This window comes from Centruroides sculpturatus, unplaced genomic scaffold (assembly GCF_000671375.1).
Source record: "Centruroides sculpturatus isolate CEXI.00-Female unplaced genomic scaffold, Cexi_2.0 scaffold221, whole genome shotgun sequence".
NCBI classification, from domain to species: Eukaryota; Metazoa; Arthropoda; class Arachnida; order Scorpiones; family Buthidae; genus Centruroides; species Centruroides sculpturatus.
In genome coordinates, this window is record NW_019384612.1 from 57,539 (window position 1) to 83,030 (window position 25,492).

A 25,492-nucleotide genomic window follows, 5' to 3' on the forward strand; every position below is an offset into this window, starting at 1 on the left:
TTCAGTAAAATTGAAGAGGGACACGTTTTCTAAAAATGCTGCCTCAAACACATAATGGATTATAAAATAATCCAATGGAACTGTCGTGGTTTCCGCAACAACTTCTCTGACATTAAACACTTGACATCATATACCTCATCTCTCTGTGTGGCACTCCAGGAAACACATCTAAAACCTGGAGATAGAACTACTTTAAAAGGATTTGATCTCTATCGCAAGGATGATGATAGCCACAACCGTGCCAGTGGAGGTGTGGCTATTGTAGTTTCAAATCACATCCCATCCTTGCCGATACAAATAACAACTGATTTGCAAGCTGTGGCAGTCAGAATTTCAATTGGGGTAACTGTCACAGTTTGTTCTATATACCTGCCACCAGATGTCAGAGTCAACGAAGATGAATTGGATGCTTTGGTTGAACAGTTGCCTACTCCGTTTGTTTTACTAGGTGATTTCAATGGCCATAATCCTATGTGGGGCAGTCCCGACATTAACCGTCGAGGCAGGACCATTGAAAGATTTATAGGCAACCAGCAACTGTATCTATTTAATACTGGAGAAGTGATATACTTCCATGCCCCAACAAGAACATTCACTGCCGTTGATCTATCACTAGCAACCCCGAACCTATTTTCAGCGTTTACATGGGAGGTTGGATCTAATCCACTTTCCAGTGACCACTTCCCAATATTTCTAAAATATCGAGGCAGAGAAAGCTGTGAAACAGCCCGTCCACCACGCTGGAAATTGGAAACAGCCGATTGGCCTGTTTTTTCCTCTATGGCCAACATCACAGAGGATATGGTGAATATTGCTGATATTAATAATGCAGTTGAAGTTGTCACTTCCAGTATTATTCAGGCAGCTGAAAAAACAATGGGGAAGACATCAACTAGATATCCAAAACATCCTAAACCATGGTGGAACCAGAACTGTGAGGCAGCGTTTAAAGCCCAAAAGAAAGCATGGAGTATTTTCAGAAGATACCCCACTGCGAGAAATTTGGTTGCTTTTAAAAAAGCAAAGGCAAATGCCAGAAGAATTAGAAGGCAAAGCCAAAGGGATTCTTGGAGGAAGTATGTCTCTAGTATAACATCTTCCACTAGCTCAAAAGCAGTCTGGGATAAAATCCATAAAATTAATGGGAAATATGCTTCTCACTCTCTGTCCATGCTGGAAAATAATGGCACAATAATCAGCGATATACAGGGTATTGCTGATACGTTGGGTGAAACGTTTTCTACTTCATCCAGCAATATTATGTATTCAAGAAATTTTCAGGCTTATAAAGCCCAAAGTGAAAAACAATATTTAAACTTTCATTCCTCATATAATGAGGAATATAATGTGCCATTCACCAGCATAGAACTACATACAGCGATCTCTCGCTCGGGGAATAGTGCTGTAGGCTTGGATAAAATCCACTACAGCATGATTAAAAATTTGTCAAACAATTCCCTTTCTAATCTTCTGTGTCTGTTTAACAGAATATGGACAGAACATACTTTTCCTGACTCTTGGAGGCTATCTATAGTTATTCCCATTCTCAAGCCTGGTAAAGACCACAAGAATCCCTCTAATTACAGACCAATCTCTCTGACAAGTTGTCTGTGTAAACTCTTTGAGAGAATGGTAAACAGACGCCTGATGTTCCTCCTAGAGGTAAAGAACTATTTTTCACCACATCAGAGTGGATTCCGTAGGAACAGAAGTACCACTGATAACTTAGTAAACCTTGAAACATCTATACGCGAAGCGTTTGTTAGACGACAGCACTTAGTGTCTGTATTTTTCGATATAGAGAAGGCCTATGATCGCTGTTGGCGATACGGGATACTCCGTGATCTGTACGAATTCGGATTGCGGGGTAATTTGCCGATTTTTATAAAAAACTTCCTACAGAATCGAAGATTTCATGTCAGGATGGGCAACACTTTATCTAGGCCTTTCACACAACAAGAAGGTGTTCCTCAAGGCTCTATTTTGAGTGTGACTCTGTTCCTAATTAAAATTAATAGCATAGCTAACTGTCTTCCCCCTAGTGTGAAACACTCTTTGTATGTGGATGACTTTCAGATCTCCTGCCAGTCTAGTAACATGAGTTTCATTGAGAGACAACTGCAAACCTCTTTAAATCGCATAGAAAATTGGTCCAAGACCAATGGTTTTAGTTTCAACGTAGAGAAGACCTCGTGCATTCACTTTTGCCGAAGGCGTGGTTTGCACCTGGATCCTGAAATATATTTAAATGGAGTTAAAATTCCAATTGTTAATGAGACTAAGTTTTTGGGTGTTTGTTTTGACAAAAAACTGACATTCTTGCCACACTTGCGCAACCTGAAGAGTAGATGTTTAAAATCTCTAAACCTTTTAAAGGTATTATGCTGCTCATCCTGGGGAGCAGACAAAGTTTCTATGCTCAGGATTTATAGGGCCCTTGTCCGCTCTAAGCTGGACTACGGATGCATTGTTTATGGCTCTGCGCGAGAATCTACTCTTCGGATGCTGGATCCAATCCATCATCAAGCACTGCGTTTGTGCACTGGTGCATTCCGAACTTCCCCTGTCCAAAGTTTGTATGTGGATGCTTATGAGCCTCCACTGTCTCTTAGGAGAGAACAGTTGTCTCTATTTTACTATATAAAGCAGAAATCTAACTCTAAACCTTCAGTCGATTATAGAGTATTAGATACTCAGCTGAAAAGGTTATTTGAAACTCGCCCTAGTTGTGTCCCTACATTCCCCATAAGAACGGAGAATGTGAGTAGCACGATTGACCTTAACACAAGCAACATTTCACAGCTAGAGGTCTGTAGTATATCTCCTTGGTCAACTCCTGTGATAAATGTTGACCTTAGCTTAAAGCAGTTTCCTAAGGAATCCACACCAGACTACGTCTATAGACAGCACTTTGCAGAAATTCAACATTGTGACAGGAATTTAATTCCTATTTATACAGATGGATCTAAATCTGATGATTACGTTGGCTCAGCTTTCGTCTGCCAGGATGAAATTGTGGCAGAACAAATTGCATCAAATTCTTCTATCTTTTCTGCAGAGTTGCATGCTATTTATTTAGCTCTAAAGTATATAAATAGGAAAGGTCATCGTTGCTGTGTTATATACACTGACTCAGTTAGTGCACTTCAGGCTTTGATCTCGTGTGAACCTAGTTCCCACTCCATAGTGATTAAAATTCATAAACTGTTTTGCCATCTTATTGCAAGTAATTTCTTTGTAAAATTTTGTTGGGTCCCAGGCCATGTAGGTATAAAAGGAAATGAAGAAGCGGACGCAGCTGCAAAGGCAGCTAGTCCTTCACAGCATATAATGCCTATTGAAGGAGGTGATTTGAAGCTAGTTGTTAAAAAACGACTAGCAGAGCGATGGCAAAACATGTGGAATGCACAAATCCACAATAAACTACACGAGATCAAGCCGAATATAGAAAATTGGACACGTAATAAACAGTATGACAGGAGATCTGAAGTAATTCTTACTCGTTTGAGAATTGGGCATACTCGGTTGACTCATCTGTACCTTTTGAAGGGTGAAGATCAGCCATTATGCCAATATTGTAACTGTACTGTAAGTGTTAAACACATACTTTACAACTGCATTGCCTCTGAGAGGATACGTAGACAGCATTTTGGAAATGCAAGTTTTAAAGAGATTTTGGGCCAGAGGCCAAATCTGGACAACATAGTGGACTTTCTGAAAGTCAATAATATGTATAGAGATATTTGATTAGTTATTTATTTATTTACTTATTTTAGAGTTATATTTACCTTGTTTTTGCTTAGTTATCTTGTTGTATATATTTGTTGTTTTTTATTTATTTATTTAGCTAATAATGTCCTAAGTTCGTTAGTGTGATGTTTTAAAATTTTTACCATTTGCTTTGGCGCAGCTTAGCCTACATGGCTCTTGTGCCAAAAAAACTAAAACAAACCAAACCAAACCCGTCTGGTAAGGGCACGGAAAGCCGCAATTTTGTAGATAAAGGGGTCGGAAGAGTTCGCGGGGATGAACAGCGGGAGCTGGTCAGGTTTATGGTAAACGCTCGTTTCTATCTTGCCCCCCCCCCGAGACGAATGTTAACATCCAGAAAATGTGCACTCGAGTTGCTAACCTGATCCAAGCCGAGGGTGAGGCCGTACGCATTGTCATTCATACACGACAAAAAGTCGTCCAGATTCGGAGTGGTTTTCCACAGTATAAAGATGTCGTCTACGTATCTTTGGTATAGACTGATGTTTGGTAAGAATTTGGGCAACACTTTCTCCTCCAGTTGTCTCACCACCAGCTCGCAAAGGTCCCCCGAAAGTGGGCTGCCCATGGTGACACCTCGTCTTAGTAAATAAGTAGCTTCAATGAACTGGAAAACCGAAGTGTAGCACATAAGATGCGCCAGCTCCAATATCTGCTTACGGTGCCGGAGTGCATCATTCTCACATAGTAGAAGGTCCCTAAGAGTGCAGAAGCATGGCTGCAGTCTTATTGAAGGGAAGAGGGACACAAAATCCATGACCGTGAAGTGCAGGTCGTCACCAACCTCCACCCATCGTAACAACTCTACAAAGTCCACGGAATTGGTGGTAGAAAACTTGTAACCCTTCTATCGTTTGGCGGCAATGTTGTGGACAGCCTTCTCGAGCAGCCTCATAGGGGATCTAGCTTTATCCAGGATCGGCCTAAGAGACGGGGTCTGTTTGTGCATTTTGGTGAACGCGAACAGTCTCGGAACGTCAAGAGAGGCAACGACTGCCTTGCTCAATCCCCATTTCATGGCTAACGAAGTGCGGGTGAATCTAGAAACACGAGACTGTAGCTTATCTATGTAGCCGTTGTCGATGGGCTCGCAGTCCGTGTCGTCGATATACTGTTGTATGAGAGACCTGTAGGTGGCTTCTTTTAATAGAATGAGAGATTTATTTTTGTCCGCTTTGAGGACTATGATGTGTTTGTCTGTCAGCCATTTCCTGGTTTTTTGTAAGATGCGCCACCAGTTGTCATTGCGGGTCCTGTTGACGGAACAAATCGTGAATGTGGCTTTCCACCTGTAGTACTCTTTTTGGGTGTCGCTCAAGCCTTTGATGAGCCTTTCGATGTCAGGCATTATATTCTCTGGGCGTAATTTCGGTGGCCCCGGGGCAAACATCGGACCATGCTGCATGATGTTAAGGAGAGAATCCGGGGGTGTAATGTGGTTCCAACAAATCACTGGTGCAGCCCGCAAAGGTTTTTTGTGCAGACTTTGTTTAGCTAAGATCCAATCAAGTTTTTTACGGTACCTCGTCTGTAGGTCGCGCGACAGGGTTTCCTGGAAGCATGCCACCCTTCTGTTCGCTTCTTCAAGCTCCGTCTGNGTGTTTTTCCCGAAATATTTATGGCCCAGGGGTGGTAACAAAACGCTTATTGGCTTAAACAAAGTCAATCGACCTACAAAAGAGCGAATCATAGCTAAAATCGCAAGAAAACTCGAATATAACGCGAATTATTCAAATTTTTTATTAAAATCACATTATTGCGGTTGCCGCATCTCTTAAAAAACGTATGGTCACGTGACCAGCGTGTTAAAACTGCAATAATGCGGCTGCCACAGCAAATGGGTTAAACATAAAAGACACACCATCGCCTTATCAACCTATGTCACCGACCCTGAAATAAGGGCAAACTTCCGGAACATCAGATTTATCAGACAAGCGTTCTGTGCAGATCACATCTGTCACCTGGAGGCCTGGGAGATTCATAAAGCTATCAGGGGGGGGCAACTGCATCAACTTCAAGGAAGGGGAAATGCTCACACAGGCGTGGAAGTATTTGTTCGAGGAATTCGAACAGCGTCAGTCGGAGGGGTGAAACCCGACACGCACATTTATTTATTTACATTGTTGGCAACATCGTTACGACGGTCGGGACGAAACACGGCCAGTCACCACCTGAAGCAGACCTCGGTGGAGGTCGAAAGTACTTGTGGAATTTACTACGGACAAAACACGCATAAAAAAAGGTTTTCGTGGATTGTTATTATTCAACGCAATGTTAGGTTGTTGGAAGTCGTTTATCTTAATAAAAAAAAAAAAAACAGTTTTTTGATAAAAACACATTACATACCAAACTTGCAAACAAAAAGATAAAATGTGTCATTAAAAAGAGTCACATGTAAGAATGCATGAAAATACATGTAGCACGAATATGTCTGTGCATTGTCTTATCGAACATATCAAAGCAAGTGTGGACATGAAAAACCATTGCATGTTCACACTTGCTTGCAGTGAGATGAGAAAATGTTCAATATTAGCAGAATCTATCAGTCTTGTATGGTCATGCTTTCATAAAACTATAAATCTGTTTATTTGATGTGACATGTACTTATTTGTGATTCGAACTTTGAGTATAATTATTTACACTATAATCCATGTTTAAATATTTATTTTGAGACTTTCATTTTGTCCCAAAAAATTTATATATTTTTATCTACACTTTTAAAGAGATAGTTACCATAATCCTTCATTTGTTAATATCATACATTTGTAAATATGCTGATGCACTCTATCTTTTAGTCTCCTTTCTGTTACTCCTGTTTATTCATTTTTTTGATAAGTTTATTCTTGGAGTATGGTAGCTTTCATTCACCATCTCATCTTTATCATCCATACCTGAAAAACTGTAAAGAGGAGAAATATAAGATGGTGAATGGACTCTACCATATTCCAGGAATCTGGTTTAGCACATTATATATCTAAGAGTATTTCAGAAAAATTTTCACTCTCACATGCAATGCTTGTATGAAATTTAACTAATAAAAATGCAAAAATAAAATAATAATACAATAATTATAAATTTGAATTTTAAACAACATTAATAATGAAACTTTCAGTAATAGTTTATATTTGATAAATTTGTATAAAAAGTCAATAACTATTTTTTTTTTACTTTGATTACAGAGTGTTTTTGAAGATGAATTGAAAAAACACAATCAACAAGTTGCTCTTTTAGAACAGAATCTTGTGGCCCAAGATAACATCTTACATGCTTTAACCCAAGCAAATGCTCGTTATGCAAATATTAGAAAAGCAACAACAGAAATTCTAAATAGGTATTTATTTTGATTTTTACAGGCAATTATAAAGAATTTTATTATTGTTTAGAATTTTGTTTTATTTGATAAAACTACAAAAAGTAATTTTAGCTCTTAACTATATTATTATTACTCTTATTTCTTTTTTTATATTATTGAAAAAAATCAAACATTTTGTTTACTTTTTAAGTTCTTAAAATAATACAGAATTGTTAATAATACTTTATTATTTGTAATACTAAGTATTGTTAGATATGTTTTGAGCTTTCTTCAAATGAATTAAATCTAAATGGTTCTAAATGAATGCAGAAGTTAGAAAAATGTGATATTTTCTGTACTATATTANATATCCGTTAAATTCTTTTGGGGGTATCGCCAAAAACTACCGCAAAAAAAAATTCACATAAAAATTAATTATGTAACAATAAAAAAACTTCTTTACTAGACATAACTATTTACAAAATTTTTTCCAAAACAGTAATGAGAAAAAACGTGTGGAAAAATACTTTAAAAATTTCCCACGTTTATTATCCACTACCTTGGGGTAGCACCATACCTGACTATCCCACTGCTGAAAGGTTAATAATTTCTAATTAACAAAAATAGCATTCTGTATATGCAGCCTTATTTATTTGTTAATAAATTATATCAGTTACATGGCATTTGACATATGTACGTAAATCTCGGATAATTCGAAGTTGTGATTATTACCATATGAACATCTTAAAGCCCAATGATTAATATTATATAGCTTGATCCAACAATATTTTGGAAAACTAAAAGTAGTTTAAAAGTTAAAAGGTTAAGAAAGTAACAATAAGATCAGCTATTTTGTAGTCCCTTAAAAACATTTTTTAAACACACTTTCCTTTCTATGCCAGTTCTGAGTTATCAATTAAAAAGCTGCAACACAATATTAATAGAGAAATTTTTTTATTATTACCACAAACTTTTACACTTTCAGATTCATTTCACTAGATAACAAAGTCTAGGCCTTCTCAGTGAACAGGGGAGAGAAAAAAAACCACAAAAAAGTATGATTGTGTTTAACACATCCATTTCTCATTGAACATTTATACAGTCATCTGTCACATGAAGACCATTCATTTATATTTAGTACAATTCTATCCCAGCATGCATCTATCATCATGCCTTTATTTAAATTAATGTTAAAATACTTCATTATTAAATAATGTTCTTTAATTCATCATAAAATATTATTTTCTTTATAGAATATTCTTACATTATTTTTATCTATTAAACATTTACTTTGTTTACAGTGCTGATACCAAGGTAAATTTTTATCTTTTAGCCAAATTGCTGCTCCGTGTTCTGGCCAGTCTTTTATCTAATGGACACTTTGTTTTGCCGATGTAATATTTTGGTTGATCAAATGAACATGTTATCTTGTATACTATGCCTGATGTCTTCAATTTTTCTGTCTGTTTCCAATGTTTAATCATTAATTGTGATAACCTGGTTTGTTTTTGGGAGGGCACAAGCACAATTGTTGATTTTATTAAATTCACGTTTATATTTTTCGAAAAAACCTTTAATATACAGAAAAGAAATATATTGGTTATCATCATTTTTATTTCTAACATTATACCTATTATTCATGTATTTATCATACCAGTTCTTTGGCAATTTTTCAGGGTATCCATTTAGTAGATATTTCCTAAATAATTGTTCCTTTTCTTTTTCAAATATCCTCTTTACAGGTGGTTTTTGTGATTATTTTTCTTAATTCCATTCAAAACACATTCATTCTTATTGTCCAACAGCTACAAAAGAAAAAGTTAATGGTTCTCTCTTAATATAACTTATCAAATTAAGAAGCATCTTCACTGTAAATTTTAAGTAAAACACAATATAAATGTTTGTTTTAGACGGGAAGCAATGATTTCATCGTTAATAAATTCATATGAAGCATATGAAGAATTATTAGCCAAGGCACAAAAGGGACTAGAATTTTATCATAAATTGCAAACAAATGTTTCTCGTGTTTTGACTCGAGCTCGAAGTGTGACAAAAGTGCAAGATGAAGAAAGAGCTCAAATTTCAGAAGTTCAGGCTAGGAAAGGTAAATAAGCAATTTTTCTTATGTAAATATATAATTAAAATGTTAAAGGTTCATATTGACTTTCATATGACCCCTTTTTTTCCAGACATGCTGTCACTTTTGTGCAATTTATGTGTTCAATTAGTTTTCAGAGATTGTATCAACTAGTCAGTCAAGTGAAGATTTTGGATTTAATTTTCTCTAAAAGTCAAAAATTCTATGACTGAATCTCCTTGGATGGCTTGCACTGGTGGATTCCATTTTTTGGAGTAGCTTCTCCACATTTCTGTGCAATAGCAGTGCTGCCAATATGTGCAAAATATTAATAGTATCCTACATACTTGCCAAATTCTGTTTCCTAATGCAAATGCTTGATTTTTTTTTAACAAAATAATTCCAGTTTACTTTGACTGAACAAAATAGAAACAAACTGATTTTCTTTTTTTTTTTTAAAGCATATAGTTTTATGATTCTGGGCTATTTAATATCAGAACAAGTTTAAAAATTAAAAAACATTAATTTATTAGTGTGTGTTCAATTAAAAATATATATAGTAAATGAGTGCTAATTTATTTAATGTAATCATTTTACTTGTTTATGATTTTTCATGTACATATATCATTCTTTAAACAGGTTTCTGATGTTCAGCATTAATTATAGTGCTATGTTAAATATATATATATATATTTTATTTAATCTGTAATAACAAACTAGTAGAAAAACTTTTTAAGTATGCAAGTAAAATATCCAAAAACAAATTAAAATCAAATCAAAATCAAATTAATAAATTTATTTATTTAATTTGATTTTATTTTAATTTTTAAAATTTTATTATATATATATCAAATATATCATAACTAATTAGCTATGAAAATTACTTAATATAACTTATCAAATTAAAAAGCATCTTCACTGTAAATTTTAAGTAAAAACACAATATAAATGTTTGTTTTAGACGGGAAGCAATGATTTCATCGTTAATAAATTCATATGAAGCATATGAAGAATTATTAGCCAAGGCACAAAAGGGACTAGAATTTTATCATAAATTGCAAACAAATGTTTCTCGTGTTTTGACTCGAGCTCGAAGTGTGACAAAAGTGCAAGATGAAGAAAGAGCTCAAATTTCAGAAGTTCAGGCTAGGAAAGGTAAATAAGCAATTTTTCTTATGTAAATATATAATTAAAATGTTAAAGGTTCATATTGACTTTCATATGACCCCTTTTTTTCCAGACATATTTAATTTTGATATAACCATACTACTTACTTACAATGCTGACTAGGGCTGACTCAGCACCCACAGTTTATAATTATACCCATCATGGCACTCAGCCAGCTATCACTTTACCTTAGCATGGTGTATTTATACATATACAGGAAATTCTTGTTAATTCAAACTCAGACAGTTCAAAATCCCATTAGTTGGTAACTGTATTATTTGTTCCAGCCAGGGATATAGAGATTTGTGTGTTAAGGAATTTGGTTAGTTAAAATACAGCTACTTCAAAGTGAAAATTCTGTTCGAAATGTGATATGCATACATATGTTAACTTGTTTGTTTAGATCAGGGATGTCCAACCCACGGGCCGCATGCGGCCCAAGGGTTGGACACCCCTGATCTAAACGAACAAGTTAACATATGGCAAATTCCAATGAGGCCCAATATACGTGTAAACGAAACTGACAAATTTTTTTATTTATTTATTTATTTATTTCAATGGCACAAACTCAAAAAAGAAGTTTCACAAAGTTTATACATATTTTATTTTTGAGTGGAAAGGAAATATTTTCAAATACTTGGAAAGGTGTGAATGAGGAAGGAATACTAAATAAAGCTGGAGTTGTGACTCAGATTATAGTCCCAAATTCGGGGAAAGGACAGGAAGGCCAAAATATATAAAGTAGGGAGAAAGGTTAAATAGACCTTCTGTTATGCAAATATTGACCCATAATTTTCCAACCTTCTTCACTTTATCTTTTGTCCTTTCTCTCTTTCCCCTCGTTTGGGTTTCTAATCCTTGAGTCCCAACTCCAGCTTTATTTAGTATTTCTTCCAGCATTGCAAGATTTGGCTACTTTCCGCCAAATTTGGCTTTTTTGTTAGTTTGGCGTAAAAAATATCAATTAGCACATTGGCTACATTTTGGGCTACACATTATATATAAATATATTAGTTGAATAAAAATGCACTTTAAAATGGTGTTTCGTTGTTTTTTATTAGAGACCCAAATAAAACAAATATTTGTTCGTCTCCTTTATAATAAATGAATTTATCTATTTCTAAGTAAAAATTGAAAGTGTCTGTAGAAGTAATTTGTTTTTTAAATATTCTTTTTTGTGATAAAGTTTTAATACTTATTACTGTAATCTAGATATGTATATATTTAAGGATTGGGCCACAAGTATATATAATATATTAATACTTGTGGTCCAAAACTCCAAAACTTCTTCCAATGTGGCCCAGAAAAATAAAACGATTGGACACCCCTGGTTTAGATCAAAGTACTTACATACTATAAGAGAACAATAGACCAAGAACAATTGTAGTCTGGTCAACATGATTTTGCTTTTAGAGTAACAAATTTTTGGAAGTCACCTGTACCCATGGATTACCCTTTTTTTCTCTCTTAGCTCATAAAATACAGCTGGGTTTCAGGATTGAAAGATTAGGCTACAAGTAGCAGATTAAAGTATTTGTAGGACTCTAGGCTACTACAGTTGGACTACATTTCAAAGAATTCTGCTTTACTTTTTATAAAACCAATCTGGTAACCTGTGAGGTTTTTACTGGACACATGCTGTTTACCTGCAATTTATTTATATTATTAACCACTCAACAGTGAGGGATGGATATATCCGTCCAGGGCAATGGTGTGGCAGTGGTGAGGGACAGATATATCCGTTAAATTCTTTTGGGGGTATCGCCAAAAACTACCGCAAAAAAAAATTCACATAAAAATTAATTATGTAACAATAAAAAAACTTCTTTACTAGACATAACTATTTACAAAATTTTTTCCAAAACAGTAATGAGAAAAAACGTGTGGAAAAATACTTTAAAAATTTCCCACGTTTATTATCCACTACCTTGGGGTAGCACCATACCTGACTATCCCACTGCTGAAAGGTTAATAATTTCTAATTAACAAAAATAGCATTCTGTATATGCAGCCTTATTTATTTGTTAATAAATTATATCAGTTACATGGCATTTGACATATGTACGTAAATCTCGGATAATTCGAAGTTGTGATTATTACCATATGAACATCTTAAAGCCCAATGATTAATATTATATAGCTTGATCCAACAATATTTTGGAAAACTAAAAGTAGTTTAAAAGTTAAAAGGTTAAGAAAGTAACAATAAGATCAGCTATTTTGTAGTCCCTTAAAAACATTTTTTAAACACACTTTCCTTTCTATGCCAGTTCTGAGTTATCAATTAAAAAGCTGCAACACAATATTAATAGAGAAATTTTTTTATTATTACCACAAACTTTTACACTTTCAGATTCATTTCACTAGATAACAAAGTCTAGGCCTTCTCAGTGAACAGGGGAGAGAAAAAAAACCACAAAAAAGTATGATTGTGTTTAACACATCCATTTCTCATTGAACATTTATACAGTCATCTGTCACATGAAGACCATTCATTTATATTTAGTACAATTCTATCCCAGCATGCATCTATCATCATGCCTTTATTTAAATTAATGTTAAAATACTTCATTATTAAATAATGTTCTTTAATTCATCATAAAATATTATTTTCTTTATAGAATATTCTTACATTATTTTTATCTATTAAACATTTACTTTGTTTACAGTGCTGATACCAAGGTAAATTTTTATCTTTTAGCCAAATTGCTGCTCCGTGTTCTGGCCAGTCTTTTATCTAATGGACACTTTGTTTTGCCGATGTAATATTTTGGTTGATCAAATGAACATGTTATCTTGTATACTATGCCTGATGTCTTCAATTTTTCTGTCTGTTTCCAATGTTTAATCATTAATTGTGATAACCTGGTTTGTTTTTGGGAGGGCACAAGCACAATTGTTGATTTATTAAATTCACGTTTATATTTTTCGAAAAAATCTTTAATATACAGAAAAGAAATATATTGGTTATCATCATTTTTATTTCTAACATTATACCTATTATTCATGTATTTATCATACCAGTTCTTTGGCAATTTTTCAGGGTATCCATTTAGTAGATATTTCCTAAATAATTGTTCCTTTTCTTTTTCAAATATCCTCTTTACAGGTGGTTTTTGTGATTATTTTTCTTAATTCCATTCAAAACACATTCATTCTTATTGTCCAACAGCTACAAAAGAAAAAGTTAATGGTTCTCTCTACATTATTTGCTTTTTCAAACTTACAGAATTGAAGACCTTCATATGTTCTTTTAATAGTAATATTTAAGTAATTGATTTCTTTATTGTCTTCACATATGTCTTCACAATATGTCATAAACATACCACATATCTATCGAAGAAAACTATATCTTCTAAACTGTTCTTTTCCCAATCAATATCTATCATACATGGCATATTATTAATATATGATAGTAAGGTTGTTACAGCAGAAAAAATTGTGCAGCATGCCAACAAAATTGATCAGAATATACAATTCACATACAAATGTGAAGATAATAAAGAAATAAATTACTTAGATATTACTATTAGATATTACAAAAGTCTTCAATTTCATAAGTTCATAAAAACATTAAACAGAGTAAATGTTTAATAGATAAAAATAATGTAAGAATATTGTATAAAGCAGGGCTTCTTAAACTATGGGTCGCAACCCCATTTGGGGTCGCTTAGCAAAATCTTGGGGTCAAGAGATTTTAATGCAAAATATTGAAAATAATTTGTGAGAGTTTGAAAATGACATGCTTTGTGTCATAGGTTTCGTGAGTTGCACTTTGTATCACTTCTGGTGTAGCGAGACAATGATTCAGCAACACTGATTGTAGTGTAAATTAGTGTAGTGTTGTCGCTTTTCAGTGTATTCAGTTGTCCCTGTTCCATTGTAACACGAGTGAACTGTGGTAGTATACCATTATTGTTTTTGCAAATTTGTATATATCTTTATATATATATAAAATAAAGATATATACAAATTTGCAAAAACAATATATATATAAAAAATATATATATTTTTTGGTCGCAAAAATAATCACAATCATAAATGGGGTCATGAATTAAAGAAGTTTAAGAAACCCTGGTATAAAGAAAGTAATATTTTACGATGAAGAATTAAAGAACATTATTCAATAATGAAGTATGATAACAGCATTAATTTAAATAAAGACATGATGGGATGGAATTGTACTAAATATAAATGAACAGTCTTCATGTGATAGATGACTGTATAAACATTCAATGAGAAATTTCTCTACAAATATTGTGTTGCAAATCTTTAATTGACTCAACTCAGAATAAGCATATGAAGGAAAGAATAATCCTTTTCAGAAGTGTGTTTTTGAAATTATTTTTAAATACAGTGGAACCTCAGTATATGACCTTAATCCGTTCCTGATGTTTGGACTTATACCGAATAGAACATATACCAAACCAACCTTTCCCATAAGAAGTAATGTAAAAANTTATTATATTTCTGAGATATACAAATTTGCAAAAACAATATATATATAAAAAATATATATATTTTTTGGTCGCAAAAATAATCACAATCATAAATGGGGTCATGAATTAAAGAAGTTTAAGAAACCCTGGTATAAAGAAAGTAATATTTTACGATGAAGAATTAAAGAACATTATTCAATAATGAAGTATGATAACAGCATTAATTTAAATAAAGACATGATGGGATGGAATTGTACTAAATATAAATGAACAGTCTTCATGTGATAGATGACTGTATAAACATTCAATGAGAAATTTCTCTACAAATATTGTGTTGCAAATCTTTAATTGACTCAACTCAGAATAAGCATATGAAGGAAAGAATAATCCTTTTCAGAAGTGTGTTTTTGAAATTATTTTTAAATACAGTGGAACCTCAGTATATGACCTTAATCCGTTCCTGATGTTTGGACTTATATCGAATAGGACGTATACCAAACCAACCTTTCCCATAAGAAGTAATGTAAAAATGATTAATCCGTTCTCATGTAAAAAAATATGGCTGGCTTTAATTAAACACCTCGCTTTCCTGCTTGATTTTTCATGAGATCAATATGTATCTTTTTAGCTTTCTTGCAAATAATTGCTTCTGATAAAATTTCGCCAGCAAACTGTTTTTCAGTTATCCAAGCAAAAGCAATTTCTCAACATGATCTAATGTCTTCAATCTCTGTTTAGAAATGGATTTCACTCCTTTCGCAACGTTAGCAGATTTAATCATGTCTTTATTTTTCACGATTGTCAATATTGTCATTCTCAGAATATGGTATGCAACAGTTAAATCACGCATGCCATCTCCATATTTCTCAACAATCTCTTTTTTCAGTTCCATTGTGACTCTAGTCATTTTTTTAATTTTCTGTTGCTTTTCATTTATCTTTTTGCAATTCATGATTACTAAAAATAATAAAATTTTAATTACAAATTAAAATCAGAAGAAATTTAACAAAGTTATAAACCATGGCACCGCAAACGTCTAGTCTGGTCTAGTACACCGATAGTGCTATTTGTTCATTGATAGCGCATATAATTGAATTAAGTCATATACCGAGCAAAATTTGTTTTGTCCAAACAGGACTTATTCTAAAGCAGATGTATACCGAGGTATCACTGTATTTCAATTTTTAAGAGACTAAAAACAGTTTATTCATTTGAATGAAATTTTGTCATTTTTCACTGTTTCAAAAAAGAAAATGCATTCTTAATATGTTTGAAAACATGTTGTAAACTTTTCTTACTAAAAACTAAATATTAATATATAAAATATATCAGCTGAAATAAATTCATTGTATTATTTTTGCTAATTTATTTATTATTATTGAAAAAAATGACGACAGTATTTTAATGATGATGATTTTTTATTTTTACTTTTTTAGCTGGAAGAACATTTGATCTTCAAACTACTATTTCAGGAAGTAGTGTTCCAAGTGTTTCAAGTGTTCCAAAATTAAAAGATTATCTGCCTTTCATGACAAACAGAGCTGCTGCAGTAACTTCAACTACAACTTTCAGTTCTCAGCCTTCAGTTCCTATTCAGTCTGATCTTGATTCAAGTCAATTGAATTCACAATATCCTGCTGTTTCTGCTATACCGTATTCAAATTTCCAACCAGAACTGAGCAATATTATGTCTTCTGTTAAAACTTCTATCAGTGAACCAGCTTTTTATGAACAAATGGCAAATGAATCTCTTAATACTTCAGTGGATGCTGTAGCAATTGGTGTGAGACCTGCACCTGTAGGATCTGAAAAACCCATCACTGCCCAATGTACTAATACAACCCATACTTCCCCATATACAGTAAATAGCATAAATAAACCTATTTCTGCTGATGGATCTTATGGTCAGTCACAACAAGAATTAAATTATAATCAATATGATTATTCTTATTATCAACAGTATTCAACAAATTCAACGTTACCAACTGAACAAGCAACTTATGGTCATATGCAAAATATATCAAATCCACAGATATATGGCACTTCTAATCAATATACTTATTCTCAAGTTGGACAGAATCAAACTAATATGGATATTTCTTCATATCATCAATATTCTACAGGTAGTGATGTAAATTATCAAAATCCAATAGTATCTAATTACAATCAAAATATAATTTATTCTTCTCAACCACAAACTACAACATCATTTTCTTCTTATCCTCAAACTTCTGCTTCAAATTATATGTATAATTATACTATACCACAAATAAGTTCATCTGCAACTTGTAATTACATTTCAAATCAAACAACTCTAACCAATATGACTGCAGAACATTCCAACTATAATCAATATAATGCTGAAACAGTCAAACCATCTCAATATATCACTCAACAAATACATTCAAATGAAATTCCAGCTCAAAATATGAATTATCAAACTTATCAGTTACCTAGTTCTGGAAGTCAGCAATTAAGTGTTGGTCAGATATCTTCCACATATTGTTATGGACCTGGATCACAGATATCATCTACAGAACAGTATAGCCAAGATCAGTATATTAGTAATCAATTTCCCAGTAATTATATAAATACTCAAACTTCAACTGTTTATAACCATTCTGTCTTCCCACAACCCAATAATATAAATCAAATTCCAAATGCCTATTCACAGCAAATTTCTTACAGTGAAACCATTCCACCAGTCAGTGTGGTGGATCCTATTGATCCTGTGAAACTGCCTCAAAAAGATTCTAATGTAACAGAAGCAGTTTCTACAAAATCTACTCCTGTTGTCAGTCCTGCACATTCCCAGAAAAATGAAATAGTTGAAAAGGACACTACTGATATATTATCTAGTTCTGTAGAAAACAAATTAACAATTGAACAACAGTTGCCAATATTAAAACCAAAGGTAAGTTTACATGTAATATTAAAACTTATACAAAATTCTTAACATTTTTATTAAATAGCTAATTAACATTTTTATTTATTATTAATCTTTTGTTGTTTTTATCCACCAAAATAAAAAAAAAACTATTTACTAATGTTAATTTTATAAATTGTATTATTTGTATTTTCTATAAAAACTAAACATTTTAATTTTTGATCAAGTTTAGATGACAAAGATTAATTATATTTTAAAAAATTTTTAATTCAAAATGCAGTACGTCAATCTGAATTATCTTACTTTTTGTGTAATACAAATTAAAAATTATTTATATTGATAAATTAGACTTGTGTAAAATATTTCAAGTTGTTATTATGAAATATACAAATTAACACAAGACAAGAGAGAAAATCTAAATTATCGAAAACTGTTGAAATATAAAATTTGTTTAAATTATTATATTTCTGAGATAAGTGTTTTATTTCTTTTTTCAAATACCATTGTCCACTTTTTCTTGCATTTCATTATCCTTTATGTTTAACTAAAATCATTCAATAGTTGGTTATTCAATTGTTGAGTGAATTATAAAAATGTGTGGAAGAATTGATTCAAGAATAATTAAATTTATTAAATTAGTGTTATTAGTCTTAATGAACTTTTGATGAATACTGTGCATTAGAAACAAAATCAACCTCAGTTGCTAAATTGAATCAGTGATCAGCAGACAAAATTCATATTTTGAATATGTAATAAAGATAACAAATTATAAAAAATATCATTTCAAAGTTCAGGCAAACAATGAATAAGATGTGGATAGTTGAGAAATTACAGATTGAAGTGAAGTGATTTTTGACAGAATTTTGAGCTCTCATTGAGGACTGACAAAACATCAGGACTTTATTCATCTGAAATCTAACAAATAGTAACAAAATGCTTTAGCAAATGTATAACATTAATTGGGGGAAAAACCATTATTATTTTAATTAATATACATTTGAATCAGAATTTCAATGCATAAAATTAAATACTATAAATATCAAAATATGGAATTATATTATGTTATACTTATATTTTTAAAAAATTTAAAACAACTGAATTAATTGAAGTTCTCGATTTTATTTTAACGCAAACATTTTCAAGATTTTCACCTTAAAAATGTTTGCATTCATTTGCAATGAATATAAATGTTTCTAGACAAAAAAGTGAAATAATTAAATCTAGAAATTATAGAAGGCATTAAATAGAAATAACAAGATTTTGAGGAACTGATGTATAAACTTGATTCAAAGCAGTATATAAATACTGCTTTCACGAAGAGCCAAAATGAATAGAATTGGTGGAAGAATGACAATAAAATACAAAGAGGAGAAATTTTGATTCTTTTTATCAAATGATGCCTAGAGACAACTACAATACCATTGTTCAAAAATATTTTGAGTTTGAGATAAAAACAAGAAAATCATGATTATGAATTGCCACTTGTTTTAGAGGAAAATTTCTAGTCATTGCTCTAAGCACTAATTAATAATAATAATAATATATATTATTGTAATGAACTTGATATATTGTATAAATTTTTATACTTGTAACTTTATAAACAGGATTTGAAATTGATTTACTTATATAATTAAAAATATGATTAAAAATTGCAGCCTGGCATTATGACAATGTCACAATAAATAATTGCTTGTTTTATACAGTTTATTACTATAATCTTACTTTTGTATTAAATTTCTGAAATATATCTGATTAGAACAGAAAGTAATATGTTACATTTTAATTCATTATTTATGACATTTAATCTGATTAGTCCCCTATTGTTATTAAACAATTACTCAATCAGATTAACCTTCATTTGTTAGATTCATAAGGAAAAATGTTGAAACTAACAAAGCATTTTAAAAAAATTTTTATGAAATTATCATGATGCAAATTATATACCATTGTGCTTCACTTAATGTCAGAATACTGACATGATCTGCATGTAAATATTGGTTGTGATCAGAAATATGCCTTAATCTCTATAATTATAATTTAATATATGTCTGAAGAAAAAGATCAGAACAGTTTAAGATAGTAAGTTGTTGAACCTACAATCTGAAGATAAATGAAGTTCCACTCTAGAACGTCTTTTCTTCCATGTGTTTATAAACTATAGATTAATTAATTAATTTAATCCTAACTATTAAATTTATTATAAGATGACAGCTCTTCCTAATTTTAATTGTGTAATAAGTAAATTCAATTATAGGACAAGATGAATGAAAGTGATGAGTGATTTCTGAATATTCTTGCAAAGAAATGATTACGGTAGAAATCGGAAAATTTGGCATGCAGTATTTGAAACCGTAGTTATTGTTTGTTTGTGTTTGTTTAAATTAATAGTAATTTTTTGTGTTTATGTATTTTATTGAAATAAAATTGTAAAATATAATTCCCATGGAGATGAGTGATGGGATGAATTTTATCAGTTAATTATTATTTATAGTGTTTCAAGAATTTTAAAATTTGAATTTAATTTTAATTTTGTTTCATTAGTCTTAATAGCCATAATTGTTTATATTATGTTACCTTTTTTTTTTTTTTTTTTAAAATANTATTTTTATTTTAGGTAATATCAACAGCAGAAACTCTTTCTAGAACTGATTCTGTAGAACAAGAACGAACACAACTTAAAGATCCGCTATCTGATAATAGTACTCTAGAAAAATTTATAAGTGAGGTAGAAAAATTTGAAAAATTTGTAGAGGGGTTAACCAGGAAATCATTGTTGGGACCAACAGCTCTGGATCAAAAATGGAAGGTGTGTAATATAAATACAGTCAATTCCACTTAATAGCACAGCATCGGGACTAGAGCTTTTCAGACATCGAACATCCCAATAACAAGTTATGTTAGAGATGTGTCAATGCATGTTCTCACCAATAAAACAAACATCTGAGTGCAATAAACCATTTTAATGACAAGAAATTATTTCTGTACAAAAAACATCATTGCAGTACAATCTAGACAGCTGATAAAGGAAATCAGGCAGAGGTCGCATATGGAAACGCCAGAAATATCCACGTTCGTGTCTCTTTAGTTTTCCAAGAAAAATATTGTGCCAGCAGGGCTATTAAACGGCATTTCGGGACCAGTAGGCAAAGTAAATTATGCTTGGATTTCATTCCGTTCTTGAATGTTTTGTACTAATAAGCAGCATGTTCTACTAACCGACTGGGCTAATAACTGGAATCGACTGTATTACTTTATTTTTAATATGTATTTATTATAAAGTTTCTTGATCCAACATTGTTCATTATCTATCAACTAGCTACTTTCTTAAATATTAAATATAAAAAATTTTTAAATATGCTTTCGATATTGAATAAAAATAATAATGACATTTTAAAACTTGATATTGAGACAAGTTCATTTCTTGTTTCAATTAAAATTTTATTAAACAACATTAAATTTATAAATTAGCATTATAAGATTACTTATATGAAGTGAGCCTTTCCATTTAATTTTTAGGTCCTTTCCAGTATTCTATAATTATATTAATATTATTTATAAGATAAATTTTACAATTTTATAACCTTTGTTAAAAAAAAAATATTTATGAAATAAATAAAATAAAATAAAATGATTATCATTTAAATATAAAGGTACGTTATATTGTACATTTTATTCTTGTTTTACTTTCTTATCTTTAGCATAGTATTGTCTAAAAGACACATTTAAGATATTACAATCAGCACCGACAGACAGAAAGACATTAAATTCTTACATAATTATTCATTTTATATATTTTTAAGATATTCATGTTTGTCTGTTTTTTAGTTGTTTTTTCCCCCTCCCTCTCTTATGTGTCTTATAAAATTATCCTTGCATTTTTATACATAAACTAGCTGTTACCCGCGGCTTCACCCACGTGGAATTAGCAATTTGATAGAAATAACCCTCCCCCAGTACTACACTAAGATTCTCAATCATTAGTTGTTACTATAAAAACAAAAAATCACATCTAAAATAGTACAGTAGAAGCCATTCTTCAGGTTAAGCCTTAATCCTCTCCCTCTCCCCGCGGGGGAATTTCGAAAAATTCCTTCTTAGTGCACACAGTTCACAGTTAGGGTGCATTTTCGTGATGCACCCTAACTGTGTAATAAATTTCACTTCTTTAGGTTCAGCGGTTTGCTCTGGGCGATGATGAATCAGTCAGTCAGCACATGTAATTTTATATATTTAGATAAAAACACTACTTATTTAGTGTAATAGATCATATTTTTCACAANGTTGTTTTTTTTCCCCTCCCTTTCTTATGTGTCACTTATAAAATTATCCTTGCATTTTTATACATAAACTAGCTGTTACCCGCGGCTTCACCCACATGGAATTAGCAATTTGATAGAAATAACCCTCCCCCAGTACTACACTAAGATTCTCAATCATTAGTTGTTACTATAAAAACAAAAAATCGCATCTAAAATAGTACAGTAGAAGCCATTCTTCAGGTTAAGCCTTAATCCTCTCCCTCTCCCCGTGGGGGAATTTCGAAAAATTCCTTCTTAGTGTGCATTTTCGTGATGCACCCTAACTGTGTAATAAATTTCACTTCTTTAGGTTCAGCGGTTTGCTCTGGGCGATGATGAATCAGTCAGTCAGCACATGTAATTTTATATATTTAGATAAAAACACTACTTATTTAGTGTAATAGATCATATTTTTCACTATATAATATGTACTGGAGTATAATTCTTCTGGAAAAATACTTTTTAGGAACAAGTCACAAAATTCTAATTTGGAATCCAACAGATATCTATACTGAAAAAAATGCTTTAGGATTATCTTTAATGATAGGTTTACAGTAGTATTTCATTTAATGTTGGAAAACAAATAAGATAAATATAATGATACTGTATATAATTAAAATAAGTAAATAAATTCAAGCAGAAAATGGAAATTTGAGTTCAAATATTTCAGAACAAAAAGTATGTTTATATGTAGTGATATATTTAGAAGCAAGACAATAATAGAATCTATATATATAACCCATTCAACGGGTATCTGTCTGTCCCATAACCGTTTGATAATGGACACTACAGGCACCCCTATCGTGTGTCATATTTCAAACATTTAAATTAACAATATAAATTTTTATTATTCATTTGGCCAATAAATTATTTGGTCAATATAACAATATAAATAATTCAGTATATTTGTAATAGGAATTTATTGTCGTCACGGAATGTATGTAATGTTCACTAGGGGGCGAATAACGAAAAACCGGATAGGTTTGAATCACTACGTAAGACGATAAGGTTTGAAATAGTTNAAAAAAAAAAAAAGCACAAACTACGTTTGGAAATATTTTTAAAGATTTAATAGAAGCTTTGCTACAGAACCCTCTCTCTTCTCATACGATTGGCAGGCAATTAGCAGAGGCAGGTTTGTATGGAATGGTGTTTGAGTAATATTTTGACAAGTCATTAGTGACAAATCTGTTCTGTTTAGGAACAGATGGCCATTGTGTTAGTATGGAGAATTGGTGAATTCTTCATCCCACCTTTTTTGTTGAGCAGTACGCTGCTTCCACTTCTGGCATGCTGGTGTGCAGAACCATCTCAATATGATAAACAGTCATCCCTAATAGTGGTATGAAAGACATTGATGGCATAGTGATACATTTAGGAAATCTTGCACCCTTGTGTTTCCTTTCATGGCAGAACTGCAGACAGCTATTTTCCAGCAAGACAATGCTCAGCCACACAGCTGAGGTTTTCCAGAAATGTCTCCGTCACATTGTCACACTTCCTTTACCTGTCCGGTGTCCAGATTTGATATATATCAAGCATTTGTGGGACAAGATGGGATGCCAGCTTCAGCCATCTACAAGTGTGAGGGATCTGGAATGGAAGTTGCAACATCTGTGGGCAAATCTGCAACTGTATTGCCACACCTAAGCAAGAGGAGTTCTACAAGTTACTAAGGGTTTCTTTAAATTATACTATTGTTCTATAGGAAATTTTCCATTTACTATGATATTGTGATTACTCGTTACCATGTTTGTGCTAATAGTTTCATTTGATTTGATATTCATCTTGAATGTTCAAATGGGCCATAACTTTTTTTGTTAATGAGTATATATAAAAATTAACTTTTCTTTTAAACATTTTATCATTAATAAGGTTCACTTGCAGATGTGTACACTTGAAAAATATCTGAGAAAACTCAATATATGTAGGTAGCTATCTCATTACATAAGACATTCTTATTTTTAAATAATGTATGCTAGGATTAATACTAAAACACTGAACACACAAAAATACTATAGGCCTACATACAAATATTTAGTTTCATATAAGGAAAGTAAATTTGCTTTTTATAGATGTAAGTATCTGATAACAAACGAGTATTATTATAAGAAATGAATGACCAAGACAATATAAACAAATATACACAACTACCTGAACTATATGAATCAAAACTGAAAAGATAAGATAATAAGTTAAAAAAAAAAAAAAAAACGGCTCACCATGTGGTAAAGGTGCTTGATCTTGAACAAAGCAAACAAATGATATGACATGCGAGAAGACAAATGCTACAGTAAAAACATTTTTCTTGTGAATTTTTTTAAACATGAAAATAGTATGTAGTCTGTGTTCTTTTGCTATTGGCAAGCATAAGCTAGCCAATAGCAAAAGAATCTTAAAAATCGGTCCAGCAGATTCCAATATTACCTCCAACAAAGATTTTTGCATCTTTGTTTTATATTAATATGATTAGTTGATAAATTTAAATTAGATTATATAGTTTTTAACCTATTTATTTTTTAGTCTACATTGAAAATGAAAAATAAATGCAATACTCAAAAAATTTGTATTTTTAAAAAATATATATATTTTTAAATTAAAGATGATAATGATCAATAAGCAATGTAGTCAATATAAATTACAAGTTTTGTTTTGTGCATTCTAAATATGGAGACTTGAACCATCTGTTTGGGTGGGTGAAATGAAAGCAAGTTCATGCAATTTATTTTCTAACTGGTACCTTTAGATCAAAAGCAATTGCTATCAGCATGGAGGCATTTGTTTTACTGCTGATAATCTACAATTCCTTGGTTGTAGAATTTTCATTTATGACAGAAGAAATCTGTGACTATGACTATGCAGTAAGACCCTGCATAATGCGGGGGTTGCATTCCAAGACGACAAAATGCTAAATGAAGCAACGTTAAATGAGGTCATTTTAACATGGAGTAAATAGGGAAAGAGAAACATGCGACCAAAAATAAACAGATTTTACTTTCAATTTTCGGTTATTTTATATTAATTTGCATAATATGTTAAATAACACACAAACATATGCACACAGAAATGTAAAGTTTATTTTTTGTGATGAAGGTCCTGGCTTTTCTGAAATTCTTGTTTTTTGCAATAAAGTCATATAGTTTAATTTGTGGCTATTTTTCTTTCCTTAAGCAAATGTCGGTAGCAGAAGATCACATCTAAAACAACTCGTCTTGCTTTTGCCCTCCTTTCAAAATCTGGATCATTCGCTACAATTTGATCAACGATTTCGGTTATCGTTACCAAACTTTTATTAAGGAAATCTGTAGAGAAATTCTTTGGGTTCTTCATTTTCAGAATCACTATTTTCCAGTTCCACTGGAAAATAGTGATTCAAGAACTGGAAGAATTTCTTGTTCTTCCAGTTCTTGAAGGTCATCATTGATAAGGCTCTCACCAGAAATCTGCAGTAACCCCTCAATATTCTGCTTGTCTACATCTCCTAGTCCTGCTGTACCAGTTAGGTTGACAATTTGGTCATCTAACAATACAGCAATAGGCTCTTCTTGTTGAGAATTTTTG

General features: G+C 31.8%; 1 protein-coding gene across 1 annotated transcript in view; it reads left to right on the plus strand.

Moving 5' to 3' along the window:
* The window catches only part of LOC111625266 (tyrosine-protein phosphatase non-receptor type 23-like), a 94,966-nt gene that overhangs the window by 20,569 nt on the left and 48,905 nt on the right, over positions 1-25,492 (plus strand). Inside the window, exons 11-16 of the mRNA XM_023368368.1 lie at positions 6,951-7,102; positions 8,974-9,167; positions 10,051-10,060; positions 10,102-10,295; positions 16,183-17,660; positions 20,248-20,439. Of these exons, the coding sequence (XP_023224136.1) occupies positions 6,951-7,102; positions 8,974-9,167; positions 10,051-10,060; positions 10,102-10,295; positions 16,183-17,660; positions 20,248-20,439 (2,220 nt within the window). The remainder of the gene's footprint in view (positions 1-6,950; positions 7,103-8,973; positions 9,168-10,050; positions 10,061-10,101; positions 10,296-16,182; positions 17,661-20,247; positions 20,440-25,492) is intronic.